General features: G+C 55.5%; 6 protein-coding genes and 1 non-coding gene across 7 annotated transcripts in view; 2 read left to right on the top strand and 5 right to left on the bottom strand.

Annotated features, from left to right (window-relative positions):
• The window catches only part of CHGG_08037 (uncharacterized protein), a gene marked incomplete at both ends in the record, with an annotated part of 2683 nt that extends 2082 nt beyond the window's left edge, over positions 1-601 (bottom strand). Inside the window, one exon of the mRNA XM_001225692.1 lies at positions 270-601. Coding sequence (XP_001225693.1) covers positions 270-601 — 332 coding nt within the window. The remainder of the gene's footprint in view (positions 1-269) is intronic.
• Positions 602-2152: 1551 nt separating this feature from the next.
• Positions 2153-3190, bottom strand: CHGG_08036 (uncharacterized protein; the record flags this gene model as incomplete). Its single annotated transcript, XM_001225691.1, has 1 exon — positions 2153-3190. The coding sequence occupies one exon, from the start codon at positions 3188-3190 to the stop codon at positions 2153-2155; it is 1038 nt and encodes a 345-aa protein (XP_001225692.1).
• A 1581-nt stretch (positions 3191-4771) lies between these two features.
• CHGG_11281 lies at positions 4772-4858 on the bottom strand. Its single transcript has one exon. It is a non-coding gene; the product is annotated as a tRNA-Ala (tRNA).
• A 387-nt stretch (positions 4859-5245) lies between these two features.
• Positions 5246-10243, bottom strand: CHGG_08035 (uncharacterized protein; the record flags this gene model as incomplete). The annotated part of the gene is made up of 5 exons (XM_001225690.1): positions 5246-5739; positions 5819-6470; positions 7758-9446; positions 9508-10021; positions 10209-10243. The coding sequence occupies 5 exons, from the start codon at positions 10241-10243 to the stop codon at positions 5246-5248; spliced, it is 3384 nt and encodes a 1127-aa protein (XP_001225691.1).
• A 715-nt stretch (positions 10244-10958) lies between these two features.
• CHGG_08034 (uncharacterized protein) lies at positions 10959-12296 on the top strand (the record flags this gene model as incomplete). Its single annotated transcript, XM_001225689.1, has 1 exon — positions 10959-12296. The coding sequence occupies one exon, from the start codon at positions 10959-10961 to the stop codon at positions 12294-12296; it is 1338 nt and encodes a 445-aa protein (XP_001225690.1).
• A 1752-nt stretch (positions 12297-14048) lies between these two features.
• On the top strand, positions 14049-15533 carry CHGG_08033 (uncharacterized protein; the record flags this gene model as incomplete). Its single annotated transcript, XM_001225688.1, has 1 exon — positions 14049-15533. One exon carries the CDS (start codon positions 14049-14051, stop codon positions 15531-15533), a length of 1485 nt encoding a protein of 494 aa, XP_001225689.1.
• A 1091-nt stretch (positions 15534-16624) lies between these two features.
• On the bottom strand, positions 16625-16969 carry CHGG_08032 (uncharacterized protein; the record flags this gene model as incomplete). The annotated part of the gene is made up of 2 exons (XM_001225687.1): positions 16625-16672; positions 16760-16969. 2 exons carry the CDS (start codon positions 16967-16969, stop codon positions 16625-16627), a joined length of 258 nt encoding a protein of 85 aa, XP_001225688.1.
• Between the last annotated feature and the right edge of the window lie 932 nt (positions 16970-17901).

Raw genomic sequence — 17901 nt, 5'->3', positions numbered from 1 at the left:
CACTACCTCCCCTCCCTCCCCCAGACCCCCCTATCACCCACCTCATCAATCACCCACCCCTCAACGACTCTCCCGCCCACCCCCTTCCGCAGAACAACAACCTCCCTCCGCCCCAAAGCAACACCCCCCCTGACTCGAAAAAGAAACACCCCCCATTACTCGAAAAGAAACACCCGCCCTGACTCGAGAAACAGCACCCGCCCGTCTCACTAAAACAGCACCCGCCCGTATCACTGAAGCAACACCCCCCCCGCGTACTGAAACAGCACCCGGGATGCTTCTCTAGCGACTCCAGCAGCTCGGCGTCCATCTCCCACCCGTACCCCTTCTTCTTCGCCTGGTCGGCGGCGGCGGTCATGGGCGCCGCCGCGCGGTAGCCGTCTGCGGTGGTGGCGGCGTAGGCGCTGCTTTGGAGGGGGGCGCGCTCGTGTTGGGAGGAGGAGGAGGTGGTGGAGGTGCTGCTGCTGCTTTGGCGTGGGGAGAAGGTTTGTGTGGTTTCGCGGTTTGTGGTTGTTGTTGGTGGTGCTATGGCGGTTTCGTAGGAGGGGGGTGGTTGGTCGGGGAGGGTGTCGCTGGAGAAGGGTGGTTTGGAGGAGGGCATTTTTAGAGATGTTTTTTTCTTTTCTTTTTTGGTGTTGATTGGGAATGGGCTTTGGGAAAAGGTGAGGGTTTGCTTTCCACGGCGGTTGGGCGTTCGTTGGAGAGACGCGGGTATAAAGGGTGTCGTTGGGAGCTGGATCTTGGATGAAGTCAGCCCTGGCTTCAAGGTTTCGGTACGAATTTTGAATGGCTGGATTGATCTGCTGCCAAGTGAGCTTACACCAATCTGGACAAAAGATGGCCCGGACGCGTAATCCTCCTCCCATCCACCTGAAGCAGGCCTCCAATTCCCTGTCTCGAGCTCTCCCAGGACATCATTTGCACTGGGTGACTGGCTTCTCGGCCTGGTGGTTTCCGAACGTGGCGAATGCCCACCTTGGACGCGATTCGATGGAAGCCAGGTTGACAGCGAAGCGCGGTCGTACCACCCGCATATTTCAACACGCTTTCAAACCTCGAGGGTTTTGCAAATCGGTCAGAACGATTTTTCGGGACAACGGCGCCTTGCTGTGGTTTCACGCTCTGTCGTCCGGTCGGCCCTACCATGTGTTATAAAGCGGATCGGATCCATGGATACAAGCACCTCGATGACCATGGGCGCGTTTAGTTTCTACTCCAATGCGGCAATTGGTCCTCTCCATACCCCGTTGGGCCGTGATGAATATCATCGTATCGACTTCTCGCACCCCACGAACCCGTGCTCCACAGGGCGTGTCATCGTTCTCGTCGACCTCGAAGCTCAAGCAGAGCAAGGGGCCCCTCTTACAGCGGCACGGATTATCTGGAGCCTGTCTGCAAGAGACGAGTTTGAGGAATCCATATTGTAATCGCGTCATTCCATTGAGTTCTCTGGGTTGAGTTCGCAGTGTAGGTATTTGAATTTCGAGACGTCGTGAGACCGATGGTGTCTATAGCTTCGTTGCTTCATCCTCGAGACCTCGCCCTGGGAGGCAGGAAGCGTATTGCAGTGGTGTGGACACAAACCGTCACGGCCAAGATGGAATGGTAGAGGGCCCGGGTGCCGTCGAAGAACATGGCTTTAGCTAGGCAACACTGCGTGTGTGCCTAGGTAGGATGACGGCAAATGCCTCCGGGGGCAAGCGGTGAGTGACAAAAGAAAGAAAGCAGAGAGAAATCGGTTGTGGATGGGCTGATGATCAGAGTGAGAAAAGACGTCGGGGTAGAAGCAAGTACCGACGGAATGAGGACTTGGAGTTGGCATGAGTGCCCTGCCTGAGAATGATAATTCATCCCAAGTTTGGGGTGTGGAAAGGGTCCAAGCAATGCGTGTCGCGCGGTCAAGTAAAGCCTTGAAGACTGCTTCAAAATGAATTGTACATACAAGCCGCGAACAGCAATATACAGAAGTAATGAACAAAAACTGCAAACCAGCTTGCAGGAACCCGCCTCAAAATCTCTCTCTCGTTCAACCGCTAGTCACAAAAAGTTGGATAATGCGGTCTTCCCCCCCGACTCCCCCCTGATTGGGGTCGGCGATGTGCATGCAAGGTTCCTTGGCAACAACCATGCCCATAAATCAACTACAAACACTCTATTGCTGAGCATCCTTCTTCGCCACCAAAAGCGCCGCAGCCCGGCGCGGGAACGCGCGCTGGCACTTGCCCTTACCCTTACCCTTGCCACTCCCATTGCCCTCACCGGTGCCAGGCAGGAGCGTGGGAGCCGGGACAGGCGCACCAGTCGGGGACGGGAGCGGGGTGGACGGCGAAGGCGCAGGAACCGAAGGCGAGGGCGAGGGCGACGGCGTGGGGTCGCTGTTGTCGACCGCCTCGCTGCTCTCGCCGCCGGGGACGGTTTGCAACTTATCGCCGCCGGCGCCGCTGGCCGAGCCGCGGATGGTGCCGCCGGGGATGACATCCGGACCGGGGGCGACGTCGTACGAGGTGGAGCGGCCCCAGACGCTGAAGTTGACGGCCGGGTCGGCGGCCTGGTAGCCGCCGGGGAACTTGGTGGACTGGCCCGGGATGGAGGTCGCGCTGTTGCCCGTGACCTCGATCTGCGCGCACGACGTGTAGAACTCGGCTTGCCCGTCGTGCGCGCCGTGCAGGCCGATGTGCTCCGCGCGGAGGAGGTACTGCCCGTTGGGGATGGTGGCGGGGATCACGCCCCACACGTTATTCTCGTCCCAGCTGCACCAGGCGGTGGTCTTGAAGGTTTCGGGGGAGCCCTCGCGGCAGACGAGGGATTGGTGGATCTTGTACCAGTCGCTGCCGGCGTCGCTCTTGGCGTTGCTGACGGGGGCGATGTACACCTGCGACGGGCCGGGGTGCTGGATGCCGTTGGCGCCGAAGGCCTGGCGAAGGCCGATCTTGTCGCCGGCCTTGACGGAGATCACCTCGGGGGCGCCGGTCGCGCCCTTGTTGCACGCGAAGTCGGCGTCGAGAGGGGTGATGGAGCCCTCGGGGGGGTTCTTGAACTTGATGGGCATGTACCCGTTGGTGTGCCTCCGGATGTAGGTGTTGTCTCCGCCGACCTGCTGGTCGTTGAGCAGGAGCTTGTCGAAGGTGTAATGGGCGGTGGCGCTCGAGACGAGGCCGAGGATAGCCGCAACAGTACCGGTGGTCTTCATGGTGAAAAAAGGTCGGTGGTGGTGTTGGTGTTAGTGGTGTTTTGGTTGGTGAAAGTCTAAACGGCAGTGGTGCTCAGTCAAGTTTGGTTGCAAAAGATAGCGAACGGACGTCAAGTCGTTGCGGTAAACGAAGAGAACAGGATGCTTTTCCAAAAAGCGAAAGGAAGGGAAGAGTCGATACAGACACGAAAGAGAGACTGTGGCTGGTTGGGAAGAATCCGAAGCCTTCAACAACGGGATCCAACCGACATATTTATCGTTCAACTTGGAAGACCACAACGACATCCCCTCCCCTTTACGGCCCGTCAGATCCGTCATCCTCCTTGTCTCCCGATGGAGTTGACTCCCGGCCCCTGAACTGTTGTCCAGGGGCCCAAGTCACCAACAGCCGCCGAGGCGAGCGCCGGCCTTCTCATGGCGGTCGTCAAGTTGTGCTTGGCGTTTAGCGCACGGCGATTTGGAAGCCCAGAGATTCAAGGTAAAACAAATCCAATCTCGGTTGCCATGCGTGCCTCCCGACGGAGTGGGTAGGCTTGGCGACGGGATCCGTTCCCGCAGTCGCTTTGCGGCGCTTCTTGCGAACCGCAAGCGAAGGTTTGTTTCAGGAGATCTTGGCACCCTTTTGAAGCGCGCACATGGGCACGATGGGGTCATTTGAGACAATCGTGGCATGGCCATGGACATGATGCCAACAGTCAGCAGGGCACATTGTATGCAAAAGAAATGAACCATGGGGAGAGATACTGATGCTGCAATCATCTGGATAGCGACGGCATATGGTAATTTGTCACGCTCTGACTGCCATAGAACATGGAACATCATGGTTGACAGGCTCTTGAAGTGCCCGAGTTGGTCGTTTGGTGTGAAAACGACGACAACGGTCTGCCAACTGTCAATATGATTCCCGTTTCGATCGTCAGATCTGCAAATACGATGCCATGTTGTCTCCCCCCTGGGAGGCCCTGGCCTGAACAGCCAGCCCGGTAAGCTTCTTTTCTCTTACTGGAACGCTTCTAACTTGGTAGCATTGTGGCCCCACTGGCGCGATCACTGAACATTCCCAGAACCAGGGGATGCCACCTCGTCGTGATTTATTCGAAACATGGCTCAGGAGGAATGGCCCGAAGGAGCTGAGCGTAACGCCGACCTGGATCTCGAGCCCTGTTCCATTCTTGATAAAAAAGAGTACCGAACGTGGCAAGTGGAGGCGACAGATAGAATTCTCCACCAAATCTCAACTGCCGGCTAGCCTTCCTTGTGTTAACGAATCTTTACTAATAAGTATCTAATACTGAGGCTGAGAAGTCTGAAACCACCTATTTCCGTGACAATTCTGCCAAGAAATGATAAGTTTGAGGGCCGATGCCATGATTTTTACTTCGTACTCTGTTATCATATCCTCTAGCTTCCGGTGGCTCAATGTGAGGGCGCATGCGGTTGTGCGGCGGTGCCCCAAACTGTCATAACTAGCATTTTTAGTATTTATTTGTTCTCATTCAAATGATGTTAAACACAGCTACGTTTGCTTTGCAAGCAAGATCTAAAAGAAAAAAGAAAAAAGAATAGTGGTGCAAAAGATAATGGACGTACCGCGGATCGAACGCGGGACCGTCTGTATTCAAGAAATTTCCTTGCAAAACAGAAATCATACCACTAGACCATACGCCCATAGCAATGGTTACAAGCTCGAACAATACACAGTACTAAGAGTTGTCCGAAATGCTCTCCTCCGTAGAGGTAGGTTGTGAGATGTTGCGTTGTCTAACCCCGTCCGTACGTATTTTGGGTCGGCTAGCCGCAATATTGCTTTGGGACCACCCAGGGGGGTGGTTAGACCCTCTTAGCGCATTGGAGGACCTCTTTATTTACATGCTAGAAGGGACCTTTGGTTGTCGTCAACGCGGCAACGGGACTTCGAACACCCATCTCGGCGGCCGGCACCGTCACTAGGTATGTTGAATTTATTGTATTTTGACACTCGCGCCAGAATCCAGTCACCAGACTGAAAGGTAGGTGAGCATTTCGGCTCCCAGATATGTACATTCCAGCCGATAATTACATCAAGCCAACGAAATAATCCCAGTACTGGCACAGCGCAGTGACGTTCCAGCCACCCATCTCGCTGTTCAGCGCATCAGTGTCCAGAATCCACGACAGATACTTGCTCTCCCAACCCCCGAGCCTCCCCCGCCGTGAGCACTCCGCACGAGCCTTGCACAGCTCCCAGTACGCGGGGTACCACCCAGCCTGTTCCCAGCCGAGGATCGACACCACCCGCGGTTTTGGCCCGGCCGAGATGATGATGTTTCGTGGGTGCAGGCTCCCGTGCGTGAACACGACAGGGACATTGTCTGGGAACAGATGGTGCGGCGTGTAGCGGAGCTGCCCATCCCCGGCGCCTGCATGTCGGTTCCGGGACACGGTGACCGCCATCGCGACAAAATAGTCGTGGAATGCCGTGGCCGTCGGGAACGGACCAGCAGGCGGAGCACCAGCCAACGCGCAGCGATGAAAGACCTCATCCTGCAACGGCCCATTATCAACGCTCCCTACGCCATCAAGTCAGCATCCACACCGCAAACCACACATAAAACAAGCCACAAGACGAGGAAGAAGCAGCAAACTCACCAACAAACCCCACCCCCCCCAACCTCAACCGCCTCCACTCCCCGACCACCTCCCTCAACTGGGTACACACCCCCTCCCTCTCGACCTCACTCAAGCCCGCCCACCTATCCTCCAACACCTCCCCCTCCGGCAAATCCATATACACAAACCGTTCCCCGGTCTCCACATCCCGCCGCCACCCAAACACCTCCGGCACGGGCACCCTCCCCGCCGGCACGCCCAAATCCAACAACGTCCGCCGCGCCAAACTCATCGCCTTCCCCTCCGCTGCCGCCACCCCAACCCGGCCCCCCACATACGCCGGGTATCCACCCCCCGCGACCCGCTCCGGGCCGTACTTGACCAACAACCCCAGCTCGGGAAAGGGCACCAGCTTTGCGCCCGCCTGCGAATCGTCCTGTCCTTCGGCGGAGACGAGGCCCAGGCGGAGGGCTTGCTCGCGCACGCGCGCGGGGGTGGGCAGCTCCGGGTAGGTGCCGGCCGGGGTGAAGCGGGAGAAGAAGGAGGAGTGGGCGAAGATGACGTTGGGGCCGGGGGGGAAGAGCGGGGTGATGGGGAGGAGGGGGAGGGTGGTGGCGGGGGATGATGGGGGATTGTTGGGGGCTGTGGTGAGAGGCCAATGCCAATGCCGAAGTGGGGGGTTGGTGGGCTGCTGTGGTTGTGGTTTGGTGTGTGTAGTGGTTGTTGTCGTCGGGTGCTGCTGCGGGGGATGTGGTGATGTTTAGGGTGAGGTTGGCGAGGGAGTCGTAGAGCGTTTGGAAGGGGTCGTGGTGGAGGGTCAGGTCATGGTCGCGGTGGGAGTGGGGTTGGATTCCCGGATGGGTGCCGGTGCTGAACGAGAGCATGGTCATCGATGTGCTCAGTTGATGGTGACGGGGTGTAGAGAGTCAAGTTGGGAATAAATTGAAGATGCGGCTCGTATATAAAATCTGTATCTTGAATGTGATCTGGATCTTGAAATTGGGGGTAAAGGCTTTGGGGACCGGAAACGATTCCAATTTAACAAAGAAGCGCCCGCGTTTTGTGTGGTGACAACGAGGGAGGGGTCGGCTCTGTTGGGCAGTAGTGGCGCTAGAAATGCTGCCCAACCAGCAACGTTGGCCTTTTTTGTGTACGTACGTGTACACGCAAACATACATGCGGATAGACAACATCCGACGGTGGTTTAATCAGTGTTGTGAACTTTTGAGGCTTGGGTTGAGAGTCGTCAAGAAGAACGTCACTGGGTTCCAATTCTTTCAAACCACTTGCGTCATCCACAAGACGATCCCTGGCCAAGAAGCAGCTTATTTTAGCCAAAAAGGTTGGGTGTATTAATATCACTTGAGCGATCATGTCTGAATAATGCAGACTCTCTGATAAGGGCCTTGCTTTTTGATCCAGAAAGGTGCGTGAGCTGGATGCTCAGCCTCGCTGATGTGCGACGGTATCGGGTAAAGCCGGCGGGAAACTACGGCGCATGATAACCGAAGCGGGCCAGATAGAACAATCATGTCCCGTCGTACTACACCGCCTGGTACCAAGACATAACGCTAGGCATTGATAGGGTAGCAGTTCCGCTGAAAGGAGGTGTGGCGATATTGTCATGCCAAATTTCCGGACCGACTGGTGGCATTCTCAACATAGGCACTCGAAATTGCCCGAGTGGGGCGACAAGAAGGGTGTGGCGTTCGTGGCTGGCCATCGGCCGAGACGTTGTACATGGCGACGTCTGCTCGGCAAAGGCGATGATAGTTGGTTGAGTGGGGGCCGAGCTGGGTCATAGCAGCACTACTAGTAGACGTTTCGATCGAAGTCTAACACGATCGATCAAGCAAGACCGTACTGGAACACCCAGTTTATGGGATCCTGGCTGGCCGGATCATACAGAGCTTCGGGTACCTGTAATAAGATCAGCAACGCGTCTTCACCCACCCCCCCCAGTCCCAACATCGCTCACCATGTAGTCCCAACCCTCTACCCCAAAATCTGGCGATAAATCCAGAGCCCCACCCACGGCCTCATCAATCGCAGAGTTTACCGCCTCTTGAGTCTCACGAGTGCTAGCCTCGAGCTGCTCAAACAACGCAAGGCACTTCTCCTCGGCATCCTCAGCGGATTTGACCACGTAGGCCACGGTGTCTTCGTGGCTCAGGCCCCTCCTCATGGCATCCACCTGTGCGTAGATCATGCATGCAACCAGATACCCCTTGGTATTGGTCTCGCCCGTTTCCATGCTCCACCAGGACCACACCTTGTAGTCCTGCAGCGCCGCCAGCAGGTCCGGCCTGAGCTCGACGGGCCCGAGGCCAAAGCTCTCCTCCTCCTTCAGGAGCGTCTTCAGCTCGATGGCGATGGCCACGAAACCCTGTATGGCCACGATGCGGAAGAAGCCCGACCCACTAACGGCGATGCGCTGGAGGGGATCCCACTCGGCCTTGGCGTCGTCGTCTAGCGACAGGGGGACTGGGAAGACGGCGCGCCAGAGGCGCAGCGCGGACTCGACGACCACGCGGCGGGAGAAGGCAAATGTGGTTTCCTGGAGGCCGCAGGCGAAGAAGGGAATATGGAGGGCAAGGAAGTAACGGCGCAGAAGGAGGTCGACGACGCGGAGCTCGAGGTCGGACGGGCCTCTTGTGGATGTTTTGCACGCCTGGAGAGTCCGCGTGAGGGTTTTGTATCCTTCGCGAAGATCGGCATCGAGCTTGAGCGCATCCGGGTAGGCACCCGTGGAGGAGAGGTCGTTGAGGCTTTTGACGATGGCGAGCCGTTGAGGGAACAAGTTGCGGAGAGTGATGGCCATGGTGGACTGGGTAAACTGGCCGTATGGCTTGGGGACGGGTACTTCACTTCCGTGGTTAATGAGCTGGTCGTCGTCAAAATTCCCCGGCGGGTCCGTGTCGAAATCCTCTATGTTAATGAGCGGTGGCCCGCCAGAGTTCAGGCTTGATTGTAGCGTGAGCTCAAGGATCGTGTTCCACAAACGGCGGCGCATCTCGGCGACCAGCGGCGTGGTTGACTTTGGGCCCAAACCCTCAGGGTCACGATGCAGGCCCATATACATCGCTATACGGAGTGTGGTTCCGATCGTAGCCCAGACCATGTCTTCACCCACGCCTGTTGCCTCGCGGGCGAGCAGAAGTAGGATGCTGCTCTGCAAAGCCGGGAGGCCCAATCGGGACTTGAACTCGGGCGCCGACAGCCATGTCTGTCCTTCGTATGTCCATTTCATGGCGCATGGGCGTAAAGAGAAGGTGGAGTCGAAGGTCGTGGCGCCGATGGCCAGGACTAATTTGAGCTGAACAAGGAAAGCAGGGTCGGGGTTGCTGTTGTTGGGGTCCCAGACGGCTTCATAGTCGCGTCGGAAACTGGGGATATGTAGGACTCGGAGAACCGCTTCGCTAGAGTTGAGATAGCACTCGACCAGAGCATCGGAGATGGCTCTGGAGGGCAAGTTGGGCGAGGGTGGACAAGGCCAAGGGGGTGCCCGGCGGGATTTGATGAGTCTGCCTAAAGCCTTGCATCGTTTCTCGATTTCTAGTGCCTTTGACGCGCTGTCGTCACGTAGATGGCACTCGATGACATCAAACATATCATTGAGCTGGGAGGAGTCAGCATTTGGCCGATCACCAAGGGGCGGAGAGTTTTCCTACCTGGCCCACAGCATTGACCCAATGGCTCTGCCCAAAGTACCGTGTCTTGTGCGTGACACTCCTCGTGACAGCCTTGGGATGGCCGGCGAGACGGTGTTCGCTGTGGAAGTAAAAGTTGCCAGCAAAGTTTATCGTCTTGGTCTCAACCAAGGAATTCTTGTGATAGGTCGAGACCGGCGTGTTGGCCGAGGGGCTGCTTGTGGCTGCCGACGCGGCCTGCTCCGCTGCTGCCCTCTCTTTTGCGGCCTGGCGGATTCCATAAGCCCGTTTACAGATAGTGTATCTCCTAGGTGACGTGACGGCGTCAGTCCTTGTCGGCCGAGATGGCTCGGAATTCAGCGGTTCAACATGGTCCTGCTCTCCGGAGAAGCCTCCAGTGCTCGGTGTTAAGGGGGTCCGACTTGGCACAACTTCGGGTCTGTTTGGCTGTGCCGTCTCTAAGGGATTTTGCCTCCGTGGAGCCCGCGGATCATCTCTATAGATGCAGGTAGCATTCTTGGACTTGGTGCAGTTGCTACACGGCGTTTGCCGGTCGCATCGGATTTTGCGCCTTCGGCAGAGGATGCAGGAGCTGTTGATTTGTTAGCCCGGTTGAACAATCGTACCGAATAACGAAGGCCCACACAACCACAGCAGTCAGTGTGTATGGTGAAGAGGTATTAGAAGTGACCGGAGACACAAAAAGGGTTCGCCGAGGGTCCACCCAATCTGAAATGCCCGTTCTTAGGTGCCTCAGTTATGTCCGGGGGGGAACTTACACTGCAGGCCTTCTTCGGCGTCTCTGTGGCTCCATCACGCGAAATCCCCGACCGCTCCTGACTTTTCAGATTACTCACGCTGTGCCCAACCTTGTCGAGACGTTTTCAAATTTCGGGAAATGCTTCGGAGACAGAGGGGGGTGGACGGCTTTTGTGTGTTTTGCGAAAGCAACAATCGGCATTTTGTGGATCTGAAGGATCAGGTCAGCGTGTTCGTGATTGAAATGGAGACAAGATGCCCCATATCCTTCCTCCTGGTTGGCCAGCCCTACCATCCACCCCACAAAACACCGAGTCCGAAAACCGAGTCCGTCCCCCGGAAGAGTGAGATGAGGCAACTCGCATCAACAACACAGCGGTTGGGACAATACGCAATCGGAAGCGACCCTGCCCTTGCAGTCTCGGACTTGGGAGTCGGATCACCGTGTTAGCTCCGGAATGCAAGCGCAGAACACAGTATATTAGTCGTGTGTTCCTCACAAGTCAAACATTGTTGCGCCTCGTTTATAAGTCAGCTAATCAGATCTTATCGATCATCACTGCCCGCACTGACGCTAGGTGACTTTGGTCAAGCCTTCTTCGACCTGAGACGGTGTGAATCGGGGGCGTTATTCTTGGAATTTCATTGATACCTACTTCATTCATCCCAGGGATTGCAGCTCCCAGGTTCCCCAGACCATCCTAGATTCCCAAACCTCCGATACTTCAGTGTTTGCCGATCATCTCATATTTTTATCACATTAAAACACCATGGGCGCGACAGAAAGCCCACATGGGTCTCCTACCCTCCAACCTCAGGATGACGAGAAAAAGAACCCGAACCCGCAAGACACCACAACCGACACAGAATCCGCCAAGGCGGCCCTCCCCGAGCCCGGGCCGGGTGCCTTCCCTCCCGCCCCGGACGGCGGTGCCCGCGCTTGGCTCGTCCTTGCCGGCGCGGCATGCATCTTCTTCTCATGCCTAGGCTTCATGAACTCGTTCGGCGTGTTCCAGGCCTACTACATGGCGCACCAACTGCGCGACCAACCGCCCGACAACGTCGCCTGGATCGGCTCACTCATGTCCTTCATTCAGTTCGCCGGGGGCCTCGTCGCGGGACCGCTCTTCGACCGCTACGGTGCCTGGGTCATCCGCCCCGGTGCCGTGCTCTACGTCTTTGCCCTCATGATGACTAGCATCTGCAAGGAATATTGGCAGTTCATGCTCGCGCAGGGCGTGCTGACGGGCCTGGCTATGAGCGTCATGCAGGTGCCGGCCTTCGCGGCGGTGTCGCAGTACTTTGACAAGAAGAGGGCCGCCGCGATCGGTTTGGTGGTTTCAGGCAGCTCGATCGGCGGTATTGTCTTTCCGATTGCCCTGTCCAAAATGCTGAACGACTCGACGCTTAGCTTCGGGTGGTCGGTTAGGATCATGGCCTTTGTGATCACGCCGTTGTTGGGATTCTCATGTTTCGCCATCACCGCAAGGTTCCCGCCGCGGAAGACGAACTTTTTCTTGCCCGAGGCTTTCAAGCAACTCCGGTTCTTGCTCGTTATCGCCGCCGGGTGGTGTTGTTTCATCGGCATGTTTACGCCACTGTTCTTCCTCCCATCTTACGCCATCTCGAGAGGCATCTCGCCCACGTTTTCCTCCTACCTGCTAGCCATTGTCAACGGTGCGTCCACGTTTGGGCGGATCATCCCCGGTATCCTCGCCGACAAATTTGGAAAGCTCACAATCTTCGGTATCGGCGGCATCCTTACGGCTGTTATCGTCTTGTGCATGAACACCGCCACGAGCGTCGCAGGCTTGGTGGTCTATGCCATCGCATTCGGCTTCTCGTCCGGCACCATCATTTCCGGCTCGATGGCGGCTCTCTCCATCTGCACAGATGATCCCCGCAACCTCGGCACTTACATGGGGATGGGGATGGCGATTGCAGCGACTGCGACCTTGGTCGGCCCCCCGGTAAACGGGGTGTTGCTGGAAAAGTATGGTGGATATTTGGAGGTGACCATCTTTAGCGGCGTCATCTGCCTAGTCGGTGGTTTCATAGCGATCGCTACCAAGGCTACCACATCGAATGGGCTTCTCGGGAGGTCTTGATTAAACTCGAAAGACGTTGGATATTACAATGCATGACATGGGGCTTGGGGAAAATAGCATAGACCTAGTGATGGGATAGACTGTAATTTAATAGAGAACTGTCACTAAATTCATCTCACCTTGAACAAACCCAAGTCAGCCAAATGATGCCCCTTGTGGAGCACCTTGAGCTCACTGTTGCTCGGACGTCTCATCGATTTGCGATTCTCTCTAGTGGAGGTACTCCTGATGGTAGGTAGGTAGTTTTATTAACGCCCGGCGGGTCAACCGAGAGGGCAGCTATTACAGTCTGATTATACATTTCCCAAGATATGTCCGGGTCTCCTTGAAGCCCGTAAAGTTCATTCTAGTTCATACAATCCGTTCTGATTTCCATTTCTCTGCGGATTCTCGTGGGTGAGTAGGGTTGTTAGTAGGCTGGCTTGAAGGCGATTCTCCAAGTGTTCAGCGTCCTATCTTCGGCGGCTGAAGCGATGCCTGTTATTTGCGTCACGAGGTGAGGGTATCGGTGCTATCGGGTGTGGTGGGTTAGGTGGTTTAGTCGGCCTGTGGTCCGTTCGTGTCGAGTCGGCCCGTCGCCATTGCAAAATGTATGGTTGCGCGAACAGCTGCCATGTTAGGAGTCCAGTCGTTCTTGTCCAACGGCGATTTCCCTCCCAGATAGAAGGAAATATTGCTTCTCTGAGTGTCTGTACATTTGAGCATCTCTGTTCGGTACGCTGTCCATTTTGTGCATCGGAATAGGAAGTGGTCCACTGTCTCTTTAGGGTACTCCTGATGATTTATACTGAATGTTGCGCATCGCCAAGTCCAATAAATATCAAGACTGGCGCGGGCCTTTGGGTGGGTTGGGATCCACAGCCAGTCCATTGATGGCATTCCACATTTCCTCGTTGGAGAGCATGATCCCCTGGGTCTAGTCACTCTCACAAAGCACTTAGCAGCCATCAACACCACCTTTTTTTTTCTACACTTTCTGACACCCACCTCGCTTGTGATTCCACATTTCATGTGGCTTTCTGCCGCATGGGTTATCTACAATCTTCAGTGTTCCGGAACTGTTTCAAACAACGTGGTTGTCCAGAGGCGTGACCTTTCTTGAGCCAGCAATGCAGGAGCAAGAGGTTGTGAAGGGCACCTCTCTGAGTGATTGGTGGTACCCAAACCTAGCAAATTAGCCAGTGCCAGCAGCACCAAAGTACAACCATGGATACCTTGGGATCTGTTGGTTTGTCGATATGGAGATACAGGGTGACAATACTGAATTGGCACAAGAACCAAGGCGTGCCCAAGCTGCAGGTTATGGTATGGGGATTGCAAGCTTCAAACACCAAACTCCTGCTTGTATCACACCTGACGATGTCAGACATTGTTACTCTGGTTTCCTGTGACTGTGCCATGATAAAGACGGGTGGTTGCTTTTTAGCTCCCAAGTTCAGCATCTTCACTGCTCCCTGAAGAGTGACCAACAGCGCCGGAAATCGGACGGGAGAACTCGGGCAATTCTTATCGTCGGATGTCGCCCTTGCACAAGGTGAGGAAGGCACGTTCTGGAGTATAAGAGCTACTGGCGTGCAGCACTCAACCTTCCTAGATTGCGCCGCGCTGAATTTGAAAGGTTGGCAGCCGTAATCCACAACTTCACCAACCCTGTCCCTCCTTCCCACTTCCTTCTCCCACGAAAGCTTGGAAACTCTCCTCGGCACAGATTAGGGTGTTCTAGTTAATCATCGGCAGGCGCCTATTGATACAATGGGTTTAGCATCTATCGACCTCGATTTCCCAATTCGTGTTTCCCAGACTCACGAGTCTTACCCGCCCGCCGATGACCTCCACCGATACTGGAGGAGCCATGAAGATGAAGGATATCTTGAGCGGTACTGGCCCGACGACCACGATCACGATGTTTGGGTCAGCAACATCCGCCAAGTTCTGACGCACCAATTCCCCGAGTTTGCAAACGCCGAGATCCAATACTTCGCCAAAGGGACCTTCAATCGTCTGTACAGCCTCACCCACGCCAGTTGGGAGAAATCCTACATCTTTCGAGTCTCTATTCCTGTCGAGCCCTTCTTCAAGACCGAGAGCGAGATTGCGACAATGGAATATGTCCGGCAGCACACTACGATGCCCATTCCCCGGGTGATTGCCTTCTCCTCGAGCGACGCCAACGAGCTCGGATACGAATGGGTCTTGATGGAGATGATGCCCGGCGAGCCCCTGCGTACATTGTGGGGTGCCATGCCCGATGCTGCCAGAGTTAAGGTGTTTGCCGAACTTGCAGTCCATGTCAAACAGCTGGTTGCGCTGCGATTCAGCAAGTTTGGCAGTCTTTACTTTGCTGACGTTTCCGACCAAGTTCTTCCTCGCAATGTCTCGTCCCCAGTCAAGGAAGGTAATGACGACGAGGTTGTGGATAAAGACATCGGCCCTGGCGGCCGTTTTGTTCTTGGCCGCATCGTCGCCCAAGACTTCTTCTTCGACAAGCGAGTGTACTACCCTGGCTCCCGTGGGCCATTCGAAACAACCCGGGAATTGGTTGATATGCGGTTGGAACTGCTCGAAAGACGACTTCGGGAGCTATCTCCCGTTGAAGGGGCGGCCTGGTACTGCGAGAATGACCGGGAATTAGACAAAAACAAGGACCGTGTGTACGAGCTTTTTGAGCAGCTCAAGGCCTTGGTACCGCGCCTCGTCCCGCACGATAACGGACCCGAAGATGTTGGTATCCTTTGGCATGACGATCTTTCAGAGCACAATCTCCTCCTCGACCCTGTTACGTTCAAGCTCACTGCCGTCGTCGACTGGGAGTCTGTGAGCGTCATCCCCGCGTACGAAACCTACGATGCGAGACCAGCGTGGCTCTCCGACAGGGACTGGAGGCCAACGCCCCTGGTTCAGCTCGCTCGAGGCATCCCGCCCAATGATGAGTTTATCACGGCTGATAAGTTGCGGCGTGTGGGAGAGATGGGCCCGGCTCGAGAGGCATACCACCGGATTGTCGGCTCTCTTTATGCCACCACCTCGCCAGAGACCCAACAGAGGGTTAAGAACAAACAAGGGATTGCGAAGCAGCTGGAGATTGCAACCTTTCAGCACCGGCCGTGGTGGACCGCAACTTGGATGGCTGAGAATGGTTTCTTCTGCAATGGCCAGGCGGTCGACACCGCCGACACCGTCGACAAACCCGCCGACCCCGTTCTCCAGAACGACGTCATCAGTGACGTACAGGCCTAACATGAAGCAGTGGCACCGACAGCACCAATTTTGGAACGCCGGATTTCTGAGCAAGGCGCATTTGGAGATTTTTGGAATGGTGCCCTGGATGGTGCCGGGGTTGGTGCAACCCGGTGCTTGTGCTGCTGCGAGCCACGAGATGGGCCAAGTGATATCCGAGTTAGCAAGCCAATATGGCGAGAGCTTCCTGCATTTGTCACAATACACGTTGCATTTTTTCCATTCAATCTTGCCTCAAGCTTTTTTGCTTGCCCTTTGTTTGTTACATCGGAGACGACTGCAGTCACATTGGAGCTCTCTTGCACTCCCAGCTCTTGGCAATTTGTATTACAACAAGCTCACCATGAATTAGCAAACATCTTACGTTTGAACTCTGTGCCAGCACATTATGATGAGCTGCTTAATCTTGGTTCCCGGTGTTGGTTCATCAAGAGGCTTGATCTTAGTGGTGTCCAAAATAAATTTGGAGTGCCGCTTGCAAGATGCTAACTAGGTGGGTTTATACCCGTCCTCAAAACACGAACACTTCACAATAGCAACCGCAATGAGAACCAAGCAGATGGCCGGCACAAATTATTAAATTACCCAGAATGTACTACCTGTACCTATCTTCGTGAACGAGCGTGGCTAGTTGAGCCCCCCAGGCCTGAGAGACAAAACCAGAGTTGCGAGAAAAGGAAAAAGGAAAAATCCCGAGCATTATCTCCTTCGACGCCCCGCCGTACCTAGGGAGGAGGCGCTGCGCCCAGCGTTGAAAAGACGACCCAAAGGAGAGGGAGAGAGAGAGAGAAAACAAGGTTGTTGCCCCTCCGGGCTATGTACACCCTTGCCTTGGCCTTTTGTTTTTTGAGGTGCCCCCCCGGTCTTTTCCTTCCTGACAAGCCCCCGTGTTCGTTTGGGGACGGGGCGGCGCGCGCCGCGGCGGTGTGTGGGGCTGGATTGGATCTCGTGTGCTGATCCGTCTCTGTTCCAGGCGCGCGCCATCCCGCCGTGTTTTTTTTTTTTGTTCTTTTCCCTGGGCGTTGTTGTGAACCTCGGTGGTCTGGTTGGTGTGGGCCGGGGAGTGTGGGGTGGGGAGCGGGTGAAACCGCTTAGAGAAGCTCAACACAGTTGAGGGCGTTGACGTTGACGAGACCGCCCTGTGGAGAGAGGGGGGAGGTGTGTTAGTTCCAGCGGGGGATATAAGGGGGAGGGTTGGGGCTAGGATGAAGTGCGGAGTGGCTTACCTGCACGGCGTTGGTCTCGCAGCAGTAGGAGGAACCCTCGCAGCTCTCGCCGAGAGCGGTAACCAGGCAGGCGGCGAGGCCATCGCAGCAGACGTTGGCCGACTGGCTGGAGCAGGAGGTGATGCCGCCGAGGCGGGGAGCGACCTCGGAGGGGAGGGCGGAGGCGGTCATGGCAACGGCCAGGATGGTGAAGAGGCTGGTGAACTGCATTTTGATGGTTGTGTTGGCGGTGCTTTGGAAAAAGCGGGTGATGTTGTTTGTTTGAAGGGGTTGAAGTGTAGAAGGGCTGAGTTGAAGCTGTTGCTGATGAGAGAAATTTGGGTGGCAATGAAGGGGAGGAAGGGCTTGTTATATACACATCTCCGTCAAGTCAAGGTTTTCTTCGGGCCATCCACTATTGACCTTTGCGATCTGCCTCCGGTTGTCTGAGTTAGGACGGCTCCTCACGATCCTTTGGTTGGTGTGCTGGTCATCACCACTCATCGACAGGCCTGTTTCCGCTTTTGGAGTTCCGGACAATATGTGTGACACAAGTAAGCTCTCAGACCTACATGCTTAGATTAGGTCCAAGACCATGCCCAGCGGAGCTTGGTCGCAGGAATCCATGTTGCTGGGTTCCAGGTCTTCAGAGTGACCGGGCATCCATGTAGCGTTTTCGCTGTTTCGGGCCGCTTGTGACACTGCAGATGAGCAAAGGTGTGGTAAAACTGCATCTGGTCATGTTGATGATCATCAAAAGCTGAACAAGCGTTTCTGCCACAACTAGTAATCGCACTGATTCGCAGTAGTTCCGACTGAACCTCTTTTCCAAAAGATGGCGTGCAATCAGCTGATTCTCACCGTACTCTACAACTGCGAGCTCAGACAGGTAGAGATAATTTACCCTATTTTGGCGTGTCGTGTGGTTTAATGTGGACGGGATTTAGATGGTGGTTGGACGCTGCGCTGGTAACATGAAGTTGCGCCTGCCGGCCTCAACGTCTCAGCCACAACTCGCCGCCGCCTAGAACAGGCCGCAGACTCAACTCCCGCGGCCTCCCCAACTAACTCCGGATGCAGGCCAGAAACTAAATTCGGACAACCTCAGACCAGCTGAGTATCTCCGTTGTCTTACAACAGAGCCAATTTGTTGACAGGAAAGT

This window comes from Chaetomium globosum, genomic scaffold, assembly GCF_000143365.1.
Source record: "Chaetomium globosum CBS 148.51 scaffold_5 genomic scaffold, whole genome shotgun sequence".
Taxonomy (NCBI): Eukaryota; Fungi; Ascomycota; class Sordariomycetes; order Sordariales; family Chaetomiaceae; genus Chaetomium; species Chaetomium globosum.
Note: the sequence above shows the minus strand (reverse complement) of the source record. Positions and strands in the feature narration are given on the sequence as shown.